General features: G+C 50.7%; 1 protein-coding gene across 1 annotated transcript; it reads right to left on the reverse strand.

The window, feature by feature from the left end:
- Nucleotides 1-3,314: 3,314 nt before the first annotated feature.
- Nucleotides 3,315-9,159, reverse strand: mettl1 (methyltransferase 1, tRNA methylguanosine). The gene is made up of 6 exons (XM_069198864.1): nt 8,924-9,159; nt 7,542-7,708; nt 6,996-7,180; nt 6,670-6,783; nt 5,108-5,209; nt 3,315-4,151 (listed from the first exon to the last, which is right to left on the reverse strand). Exons 1-6 carry the CDS (start codon nt 9,001-9,003, stop codon nt 3,969-3,971), a joined length of 831 nt encoding a protein of 276 aa, XP_069054965.1. The 5' UTR covers nt 9,004-9,159; the 3' UTR covers nt 3,315-3,968.
- Between the last annotated feature and the right edge of the window lie 2,588 nt (nt 9,160-11,747).

Raw genomic sequence — 11,747 nt, forward strand, 5'->3', positions numbered from 1 at the left:
TGGCCTGCGGCTCCTCTCCTACCGGGGGGCGCAGAAGATGACAGCCCCCACCCTCCACGCACACTGTCCCCCCCTTAACCCTTTAATCCCCAGGCTGGAGGGCTGCGGCTCTGTTCGGGGCCTGTCAAGGATGGGCCCCTGTGCTCTTCAGAACGCAGACACGCCCTGCCAGCCGATTTTCCATTGTGCTGTTTACAGTCTCTTTCTCTCCGGAAAGCAGGGCGGAGTGGCAGTTGCTTTGCTTCCCCGTCAGCCAGGGACAGGATTTGCAGGAGACCATGAAGGCTGACATTCCCCAGCCCTGAGCGCAGGGCTTTTGAAAAACCGAAACACTGAGCAGCTCGTCTCCGGGAGCAGTGCCAGCGGATCTCACAAGGACAGGAAGAGGACAGGAGCACGTCTCTCCTCTCAGACCCCCATGTATCCTTCAGGGAAAGAAAGGAATTGAATCAGGAGGCTCTTTACACAAAGAGTGGTGGGAGCCTGGAACAAGCTACACAGCCATGTTGTTAAAGACATGTCGCTCAGCTACTTGCAACCAATGAGCTAGATGGGCTAAAAGGTCAATTTCAGAACGTTCCTGAATCCGGCTTCTAGTGTATATTTAACCGGAAATAGCAGGCTCAGAATCACAGTTAAGATAATACTTGTACTGAGGAGCTGGAGTGAAGGATGAGGCCAACTGATCACCCCGAATCCTAGCGTGGAGAACGAGCACCGGGCTCGAGAGGAGAGAGGGCAGGCGGGCTTGACCTGAGAGTCAGGCAGTGTGCGGACACAGAGCTCCCTCCTCCCGCTCTTAACTGGAAAAGGCTGTGTGGCATACTGCAACAGCGGACATGACTGCGAGCAGGAAGAGGAGGCATGCTTGTTTACCCAGCATCCTCTCACCCATCAGCCCTGCTCTCTCTCTCACACTCACACACACACACACACAATGAGCGGATTGTCTCGGCACGTCACATCAACAGAGCCCTCATTGTGCTGCAGAGAGAAACCGCTCCATTCAAAAATATCCAGCCCCGGCATGCGGGATCGTGTTGCGGCCTGCGCCTTCACGCCCCCGAGAAGCCACCTGCAGCGTTTCCGCAGCGAGTGACTCACCCTGCCTCCGCCCGCAGGCCCAGCGTTAGACATCACCATTAACCCTTCCTGCACGCCGAGCCAGGACCTGCTGCTTCCTGGCCAGGACTCCTGCTGACCTCTGCTAGCAACTGAATTAATAACCTGCTTCAGGCTCTTACACACACTCTCCCCGCCAGGCCCTGTAAGAGCGCACAATTCAAGTGACTTCGGTCAACACTTTTGTTGCCTGAAACATACATGGGAGTAGAGCACTAATACAGTCGTTAACCTGGTGCTGGTTGGGCTGTGCTAACATTTTATTATATGTTAAGAAAGAAAGTAAACTGTGGGCATAAACACAGTAAATGTGTAATTCACTGACAACAGCACTTGTATTACAAGTTTACAAAGAACCATTTGCAACACCTAAGCTGGAAGCCATACAGAAGCCTGGCTGGAACTCTTATCAGTTTAATTAAGGGCGGCTCTAAATTGTTTGTCCGGTGGGTACAAGAGTTATAATGGCTTTCTACCTCATTTATTTCACAACGGATCAAGCTGCTCGGCAATGCAGATACAGCCCAGGAGAACCAGTCTCGACTGCACCACACCGCCAGCAGGCGCAAGAAGTACTGGTGCCACAGGAGCACACGAGTCTAAACAGGCTTGGAGGTTTGGAAAAGAGACACGGCCCAGGGCAGTACTGCTGGTTACACCTCCAGGCATGCAAGAAAAAAATCAGTCACCACAGCAGCCCATTTCCTTTTACAAACACGCTTGCATACTCCAATCTTTTAAAGGCGCGAACGACCAACAGTGTTTGAAAATGTGCCACAGCGCAAGCGGAAACTGAAAATGCAGTGCATTGACACCTTACACAAAGAGTAGCAGGGGTGGGGCACACACCGCCCAGTCACATTGCTGTAGCTGGTTCCCCTGGGTCGGTCAAGCGGGTGGGCGAGATTCACAGGCCAATAAACTACTAGAAACCAAACACCCGCCAGGCGCTGAGGGGGTGCCATTCCCAAAACTCCAGTGTTTTTTGCAACTGACAGGAAACCCAGGGAACAGCCAGGCCACCGGGCCTTAAACAGTTAAAGCTGACAAGAACAACTGTAAACCAGTGTCTCCGCACTGGGACAATAGCCCCCTTTCATCTGAACCAGGTGCTTGGAATTGAGATGGAGGTTCTGAATGTGTAATTCAGAACTGTGAATTGTCTGAGAATGTCCCTGCGCTCCCTGCCTGACTCAGCACTCCTCTGCGCTGGCCTCAGCATCTGATCTCAGGAGGGAGATCAAACGAGAGGTGGGATGAGGGCCAAACCGCCGTTTCCTCTCTGGCTGTCGTGTCTGGACAGGGAAAAAAAAACCCTCCAAGCATTACAGACTCGGCAACAAAGTAAAACACCAAATCCCCCAAAAAACAGGCTCTGAGGGCAGGTCGCTGGAAAGTGTGCTGCATTGCTGGTCCTGAAACCAGGCACCACCGCAGGAGCAAAGCAGGAAGTGCCCCACTGCAGCCTGTCCAACCCGCACCGCCGCTGTGGCTGAAGACAGCACACCTGCAGGGGGCGCTATAGGGTTCGACACACCAGCCTGCAAGCTTCACGCTTGAGTAAGGGAGGACACTGCCCACCTAGACCGCAATAACAAAATTGAAAAACACTCCACTGCAGCACAGTAAGAAAAACTGACTATACCTCTTTAGTAACTGTGGTACCAAATCCACAGTGGTTATTATTCTTTAATCATTCTTTTTCAAAGGAGAGCTGGAACGATAAGAATGCTGTAACTGTTTTGCACTAACCACGCACCCATCTGAAACACACCCAGCCGAGATCTGGTAAGGCTGCAGAAGAAAAGCACCTACGTTTGGGACTTTCTCACATCACACTGCCTCATTTCGAGCAGAGTTCTGTTTTGGACACCATGCAACTGGCGCAGTGTTAGAACCTTGGAAAGAGCTCAGGGAAATGACACAGGCATGAGTACTGGTCTGAGGCAACTGTCACATACAGACACACTAATCTCATCAAGCTAGAACAAAGGTGACTACCACAGTTAGCACTGAAACAAGGAAAAGGAATCAGAACTGGAAACTAAAAGGCAATTAAACTGGAAAGTCAAAGGGAATTAATTCACGAGTAAGAACAGGAGACAGTCTTTCACACAAAGAGTTGGGTAGTCTGGAAAAGGGTTCCATGACAAACAATGACGGACAATCAAGATGGGTCGAGTCCTTACCAGTTCTTTTTCATAATAATTGTCATTATTTATTCAGCAAAAAAAAATCACAGTTACTGCTTAAGTTGTACACAGTGAAGTCAACTCCAGGGCCTGAGAATCTCTCGTGCAGCAGTGTTGTAGCACTGTCCCAGCGCACTGCTAGAACCTGGGGCTGAAGTCTCATGCCGCAGCGCCTAAAAATCTGAGGTGACATTGTGCATTAAGGACCCTAGCAACCTAAATAAACTCAGCACTGCATGTCCCAAGAAACCCCTTGCATGGACAATAAGGTAATTGATTGGGGGAAGAGGTTGGGGGTAATTATTCGGAATGAATCTGGCATAAATCACTAGATTTTAATTGTAAATGACACTTTTTGTAGTGACACCAGTGAGCCCCCTATCTCCCCACCACATGAAAGTGGGGGAATCCTTTTCTCCTGTGTGACCCCAGGTCGGTGTCAACTTGCCCCCGGAGGAGGGGTGTGTGTGCTCACCTCCACTGACTCAACGCAGAGCTGCAGATGAAGTCCCATCAGTGAACCAGCACGTTAAAAAATGACAGTAAAAAAATAACACCAAAGAATGTAGATAAATGAACTCTCGGGTTGACAGTTTTAGACTCTGATGTCAGATATCTCATTTCAAACTTCCATACTTCTGAGTTTCCCGAGGCTCAGTTTTCCGTAGATTTATGCTTTCCTGCAGACTGGGAACGGGTCAGCAGATCAGCTGCTCGATGCGTCTCCGAGTCCTCCGTTCTGCGGAAGACGGCCATGTAGTTTTTCCCACCATTTCGCTGGACCTTCTTCCCCTCCTCTGTACAGGTACCCAGGCGATCAATGATGACGTCATCAACCTGCAACAACAAAAACAGTCTGAGAGCCAAAAAACACCCTGGCCCAGAGAAGGCAAGGGTCCCAGGGTCAAGGATCAGAAGCTAAGTTTGGCCATGTTTGACTACTCTTTGTGTAACAAACTTTGTACGCTCTCAGACAGTAACAAACTTTGCATGCTCTCAGACTATCATCTCAAAAGCAACATCTCAGTACACACGGCTGTTTGACCCTCCACCACAGAGACAGGGATAGCAGTGAAACTCCCAATGCACGGCAGTCTGATCCTGTCCAGATTTTCACTAGTGGCCGGGCTCTTCTATGAGGCTTATGGAGTGAAGACTAACATTACTTAACTTGCACCTCGGTGTAGATTTCAGGACAGGAACATATTCCACACCAGCCAGGGTGCCAGCAGCTGGTTTAAGCAGGAGTGGCAGAGCCTGAACACGGATCAGCTGCTGTGTGAGGGGACTACGGCTGCGATCCCGGCGGGGTGACAGGAAGGAGACCTCCACACTCTTCTTTCTGCCCCCACCCGGTCAACAGGGACCCCCAGAAACTCTTACATGACTGTTCAGCACTAGGCGCCGCAGAGACACAGTGCAAGCCTCCGCGACCAGCCGAGAGCACTCCCCCTCCTCACCCCCACTCCAGGACTGTCAAAGCACTCCCCCTCCTCACCCCCACTCCAGGACTGTCAGAGCACTCCCCCTCCTCACCCCCACTCCAGGACTGTCAGAGCACTCCCCCTCCTCACCCCCACTCCAGGACTGTCAAAGCACTCCCCCTCCTCACCCCCACTCCAGGACTGTCAGAGCACTCCCCCTCCTCACCCCCACTCCAGGACTGTCAGAGCACTCCCCCTCCTCACCCCCACTCCAGGACTGTCAGAGCACTCCCCCTCCTCACCCCCACTCCAGGACTGTCAGAGCACTCCCCCTCCTCACCCCCACTCTAAGTGTGTGGGCGCACTCACCAGCTCCTCTGGGGTGACATGCTCGAACAGCGGGTGCTCCGTGAAGTGCTTCACCATCCAAAGGTGCACATCCTCCACGTCTGTGATCGTATACACCAGGCCCTGCAGACCACAACAGTACAGCATGTATCATCTCTGAACTGGCTTCATCACTTTGTTCTCCTCCCCACTGAGAGCTGGTGTGTGGTGAGTGTTCTGGCGCACTATGGCTGCTGTCACATCATCCAGGTGGGGCTGCACACTGGTGGTGGTGGAGGGGAGTCCCCATTACCTGTAAAGCGCTTTGAGTGGAGTGTCCAGAAAAGCGCTAATAAGTGTAAGCAATTGTTATTAATATTATTATTACTGGAAGGCCCAGCAGGAGGTGCTCTTCTCAGTCTAGGACTGGAGGGGGGAGTGGATGACGTGCAGGTTATCAGATGTGTCCATCACACAAAGTTCCTGCACGGCCAGCCCTTCGACTCCAACTGAGATGTACCGAGAATTATTTCAGTCACATAAGAGATGGCGCCGTCAGGTGGTCTGAGACTCATTCTCCAGCCTCTGACTGCGCGTGGTGCTTAATGCAAAAGACCAAAGCACAGCAGCAAATAAAGTTTCGTAAATCCAACTTGATTTATTTTCTACGGTAGGCAGAAATCAACTGTGTGAACTTCTATCATCTCACAGCCATTCTGAGGCATTACGTCATTTGCTGGTAGTTACAGTGGATCATGTTGGAAGCCAAATTAATAATTAAAATAATGTCATCATTTCATTCCATCAGATAAAAGTAAAACCTTGGCACGAATTTTGTTGGAAGCAGCAGAAAGAGACGGTTTCAGGTTCATTTCTGGCTAGCAGTGTAATTCCTTTTGGTGCTAGATCAAAGGATAAATCCAGCTGGCTTCCCGGGGCGGCTGTAGGAGCTCTCCTCAATCCAGCCAGGGCTGCCGGCCTGAGCTCGACAGCACCATGACCGCAGTTTGTGTTGCTAGCCTTGAAAGTCCCCTTCCTCACCCCTGCTCTCAGTGTGACAGGGCCCTCCTCCTCCTCACCCCCACTCGAAGAATCACTCCCCTTCCTCACCCCTGCTCTCAGTGTGACAGGGCCCTCCTCCTCCTCACCCCCACTCGAAGAATCACTCCCCTTCCTCACCCCTGCTCTCAGTACCAACAGGGCCCTCCTCCTCCTCACCCCCACTCAAGAATCATTCCCCTTCCTCACCCCTGCTCTCAGTGTGACAGGGCCCTCCTCCTCCTCACCCCCACTCGAAGAATCATTCCCCTTCCTCACCCCTGCTCTCAGTACCAACAGGGCCCTCCTCCTCCTCACCCCCACTCGAAGAATCACTCCCCTTCCTCACCCCTGCTCTCAGTACCAACAGGGCCCTCCTCCTCCTCACCCCCACTCGAAGAATCACTCCCCTTCCTCACCCCTGCTCTCAGTACCAACAGGGCCCTCCTCCTCCTCACCCCCACTCGAAGAATCACTCCCCTTCCTCACCCCTGCTCTCAGTACCAACAGGGCCCTCCTCCTCCTGACCCCCTCTTTCACCGTGGCGGCACACCCCCCCTCCTCACCCCCACTCTCAGTGTGTAGGCGTACTCTGCCAGCAGCGTGGGACTGATGATTCTCCACTTGTGTTTCGTCTTCTTGAAGTGGGGGTCCGGGAACAGGAAGAACATCTTGCTGAGCTGCGTGAGATGGAGAGGCAGGAGGGTTATTCTCCAGCGCAGGCCAGCGACTACAACTAAACGCTTGTTACTCAGCCTCAGGCTGGCAGCAGCTGCCAGGACGCAGAGCTGGTGCCTCAGCTTGAAGAGGCTGGCAGACCAGTTACTACTACTGACAGGCAGGTAAGGAACAAAGAGGAGGCTGACAGGCCCATAGGGTGAGCCCTGCTGACCTGGCCTTTGGTGAAGAAGTTCGGCAGATATTTCATGGCGTTGCTGCGGAGACAGGCAATGTTCTGGTACTGGCCCGGATGGGCAGCCCGCAGGCTTTGGATCCGGTCCCGCACATAATCTGACACCTTAACCCGGATCTCCAGACCCAGGATCAGCTTCTGAGGGAACAGCAGAGCGAGCTCCACTGCGGACAGACAGAGAAAGATATTGGTCATACAGACCCTCTGCACACAGACAGATGCTCGGCTATAGTGCTCCTTTGTGGGCACAGACACCTCTAGTCCTCCATGACTGCCTAACTGGGGTTACCGATAGCTCTCCCTTGTAGCTGACTTCTTAGCTGCCAGATTGAAAAAGGGGGAAAGTAACCGTGAGAGAGAGAGCTAAGACGCATGACAGCACGTCCTTCTCAGCCATTTTTGCGTTCTGATGTGCGAAGGTGGCTGCAGTGTGTAACAGGTTTACACAGAGCCTGACACTGAGGACGGATGCATGGCAACAACAGCACCTTATAGGACTAAAGAGTCCTCATTTGTAGGCCTTACCCAGAAGCCCTCCGTATCCACACCCAATGTCGGCAAACTCCACCCGTGCCTCCTCTCTCCTCTTCTCTGATTGGTCCGCCTCGTCGTCATGGCGATCTGACTGGGATGGCGGGCTGAAAAAGTCTGGGTAGAGCTCAGACCAGTCCATCTTGTCTGGGCACACTGGGCTGAAAAAAAAGAGGGAGGGACAGGGAGGTGGAGAATGAGAGGAATGGGGCAAGAAGGAGGGAGAGGTAGGGGATGTTGGCTGGAGTAACTGCATGATACTTGACTTATGCAAAGACACTATGTATCACACACAACGTCGCTTTTAAAAACAGTAGGAAACCCAGCAGACTGAGTTGCCCGAACTGAACATTGTTGGACCTATTTTCAAAGGGGTTTTCCAAGACCCAGACTACTACAGACTTGTAACCCTGTTGCCTCACTCCTTCTAAGATCAGGACAAAACTGGCAACAGTAAGGTATGATGAATGGATATGTTACACCATGGCTGAGAATGTATTTGCAGCTGTGGTTTGAGATTCACTGAAGGATGCTGATACTGTGGCTCACTCACTCAGTTCTGCCAAAAATGCTGGGTAGTGCTGGCCTGGATACGAACTCCCAAGTTATTCAGAACATGGTTCCAGAATAATTTACAAATCTGTAGACTGTGTTGTCCTTGTCCCTGTTTTTCTCCTTCAACATTAACAATCCCACTCTCGAGCTCTTACATCTCCCACTATGCTGAAGACAACATCTTATACTCAGCTGCACCTATTTAATTATCAGAAACTGAAGATCTGCAGCTTTGTTACTGCAAACTTCCGCCAGTGGTGTCTAAAATAAAGCTTTAACTTTACGTGGTTCAAAAAAGAACCAACGCACCCTATCAATTTACTTATCAGGATTTTTGCTTAATGTAAGTTCAGGTTATAGAATAGAGATATAAAGGCTTCAAGCTGGATATTGCATTTACTATCAAAACCCATAAAAAATCACAAGCTATTGCGAGTATTCTTGTTCGCACGTTCCTCCAGGCACACGCCAGCTCAGAAGTCCGGACTTGACATCTTGAACTATAGACCCTCTTACGCCATTCTGAACGTTTTCAGTTGTGGTTAAACCGGTTCTACCCAACACTTGCACTTAATAACACAGATCCGTCCTTTTATTGACATTGTATCGCTCTTTTTTCCCTTTCACCTCAGAGATTCATCTGTGCTACTATGGTGCAGCCTGTTGGCCAGGTAATTAATTCTCATTTTCATTTGTTCTAAAAAGTCTTTTAAAGTAAAGGGTTGTGCAGAGGATTGGTAGTGGTATTCATTCACAGCACTGGAACAGAAAAAAGTGAACGTGCTACTCCAGACACACACAGACAACCTAACAGTACTCACTAATCGAACGTGTGGTCCGCCATTGGATTAGAGTGCGCTCTCTGCCTATAATAGCGCTTCTGCGGCAGTGACGATGCCATCTTGCGATTGAACAATCTAGAAACGTTTGAATGAACACAAAACAGTAGTAGAAACTAGTACAGTTTACTCCGCTCCGCGGTACTATTCTAAATCTGCTGTTCCACGCTGTACGAGTTTACTTGAGCTGCTCGTCGCAAATATTCGACGTCATCAACCTCCGCCACCCAGCTGTGGCGAATCCTGAGGCATGGACTTGAAAATGTACAAGTCAAATTGTCTTGCTACAGCGTGATAATATAGCGGTGATGTAGTTGTATTCCTGATTTTGTGTGTGTGATTACTATTTTTTTTTAATACGAGAAGGCTAATTTAATGCGGGAAAGACTGAATGAGAAAATCTCTCAAATCACGCGATTAAAGCGAGGTTTATTAACCCTGGATCCAACAGCTCAACTATCGGCATCAGTGAGATGTCAGACCAGTTGTTCAGGCAGCAGCCTGCTCTGTCAGGGTCCGTCTATGCGATTTATACATTTAGATTTTAAAAATTAATGAAGTTCTACAGAACCAGTAAACGTGTTAATCTGGTGCTCTTGATTATCATGCTGAGTCAGTTCTTAAGATACAATCAATTTATTAGCCATATACAATTTCTTTCATTTAGGAATTCATATTTTCGCATACCCCAACTTGCTTTCCATGAGACACACAGACGGGGAGAGAAGCTTGGGGTCAGAGCGCAGGGTCAGTCAGTGTACAGCACCCCTGGAGCAGCTGGGGTTAAGGGCTTTGCTCAAGAGCCCAATGGAGTAGGATTCCTCTGCCGGCAACCTTCCAGCCACAGGCACAGATCCTTAGCCACAGAGCCACTGCTCCACCCTTCTTGAAGGTCTAGGTGAGTTTGAAGTGAGTTTAGAGCTCTAGTCCGTCATTTCCCAGATTTTCTCAGCTTTCCCTCAGGAATACTGGCAGCACAATCCCACTTTCAGCCAGAGTCCTGGGCTCAGGGACAGGGTGAGAAGGAAAGAAGAGGGCAGCCTCTTCCCTCTCACAGCCTCATACAGTGTGTCCTGGGTTGACTGTCCCATCCAAAGACACCACTGACTGTTATACAGGTTCTGGTTTAATTTAAGCAAAGTCTATTTTTATATGAATGACAGATTATTCCAATAAATTACCTGTTACTGCCAGTTTCTCTGTTTCTACCTACTAGACTCTGTTTCTACTTGCAACAGTAATCAGATCATCATCTAAAGCAATGCTTTTAATTGGTCCCAGAGCACCACTGGCTGAGTCAGACCATGTTGCCCTTTGGAATGACTGTTTCAAGTGAGAACAGGTTGAGACGGAGGCTTGATCCCTTCAGCCAGGGTGTCCGCCTGGTACCTGGGTGGGACGGCTCTGTCTAGTCTGGATTCTGGGACCGGACAGGCCAGGTGAGGGCTGGGGGCTTGCTTAACCCAGAAGCAGACTCCCGGGACGCGTCGAGGAAATAGCTGGGCCAGATGTCCCCTCGGGTTTGTCCCGTCCTCATGGTTAAGAGGGGAGCAGCCTGCGGGTCAGGCGCTCCCTGTGTTCTCCGCGCTCGGGAATCGGAGAGAGGGGTGGCGCCGGCCGCAGGTGGGGAGTTATTTTTAGCAGGCAGATGTCAGCCCAGCTGCTATTTGTGGCCCAAAGTCTAAAGTGTGTTGACACTGGGCTCGGCTGCGCTGTGGGACAGGGGGGTCATGTGTGCTCAGAGCTGGCGCTCAAGGCCGAGACCCTCCCTGCGTGCCTGCGCCCCTCAGTACGCCGTGTAACCTGTAACGGGACCTTCTGTGTCGGACCGTGGGAACAAGAAGCACGTCTCAATAAAAAGCCTGTTCAAGTCAACACCATCAACTCTGACTGAGCGCCAGGTGGGACAGACCAGACACCCCTCACTATTCATTTCACTGCCAGTGTGGCGTGTGGAGTATTGTCGCTATGCACAATTGGTTCCTAGGCTTCAAAGGCAGCCTGTCATTCACAGTTTGCTTTTACAGTGTGCTGGTCCAGGTGCACGTCTGCACACCAGATCATTTGCAGAGGCATCAGACCGATGCACCTGAACAGCACTGTCCTGGGAAGACAGAGGACAAGGAGCTGTGCTGCTCTCTGGCGCCACCTCCTGGTTGTACAACTCGCCCCTCACTTTTTGTGAGGAAAAACAGTAGGTCAAAGATGTGCAATCTGTTTGTGCCACAGACTGCTGACCTGTTCATGGCAGGTGGTCTGTCGTAGATTTTTGATTGCTGCTTTTTATAAGATTTAAAAAGCCAAAATCATCTCGGAACTGATACATGATGCAGAGGGATGGTCAGGACTAGCCTGACTACTACCAGCAGCCATATCTCTCTGCAGCTCACACCTGGCAGCGCCCTGACGCTCAGCAGGTGTGAGCCTGCTCAGTACCTGGATGGGAGACCTCCTGGGAAAAACTAAGGCTGCTGCTGGAAGAGGTGTTAGTGGGGCCAGCAGGGGGCGCTCACCCTGCGGTCCATGTGGGTCCTAATACCCCAGTATAGTGACGGGGACACTATACTGTAAACTTTGGATGAGACGTAAAACCGAGGTCCTGACTCTCTGTGGTCATTAAAAATCTTAGGGTGCTTCTCGAAAAGAGTAGGGGTGTAACCCCTAGCCACATTTCCCATTGGCCCTTAACAATCATAGCCTCCTAATAATCCCCATCTATGAATTGGCTTCATTTCTCTGTTCTCCTCTTCACTAATAGCTGATGTGTGGGGAGTGTTCTGGCGCACTATGGCTGCCATCGCATCAT

Source organism: Lepisosteus oculatus, chromosome 1, assembly GCF_040954835.1.
Source record: "Lepisosteus oculatus isolate fLepOcu1 chromosome 1, fLepOcu1.hap2, whole genome shotgun sequence".
Taxonomy (NCBI): Eukaryota; Metazoa; Chordata; class Actinopteri; order Semionotiformes; family Lepisosteidae; genus Lepisosteus; species Lepisosteus oculatus.

Excerpts from the sequence above, each read along its gene's own strand:
- mettl1 (XM_069198864.1), bottom strand. The coding sequence starts at position 9,003 with ATGGCATCGTCACTGCCGCAGAAGCGCTATTATAGGCAGAGAGCGCAC. Across the intron at positions 7,709-8,923 it reads GCGGACCACACGTTCGATTA|CCCAGTGTGCCCAGACAAGA; the intron begins GTGAGTACTGTT and ends CTTTTTTTTCAG. Across the intron at positions 5,210-6,669 it reads CCTACACACTGAGAGTGGGG|GGCCTGGTGTATACGATCAC; the intron begins GTGAGGAGGGGG and ends TGTGGTCTGCAG.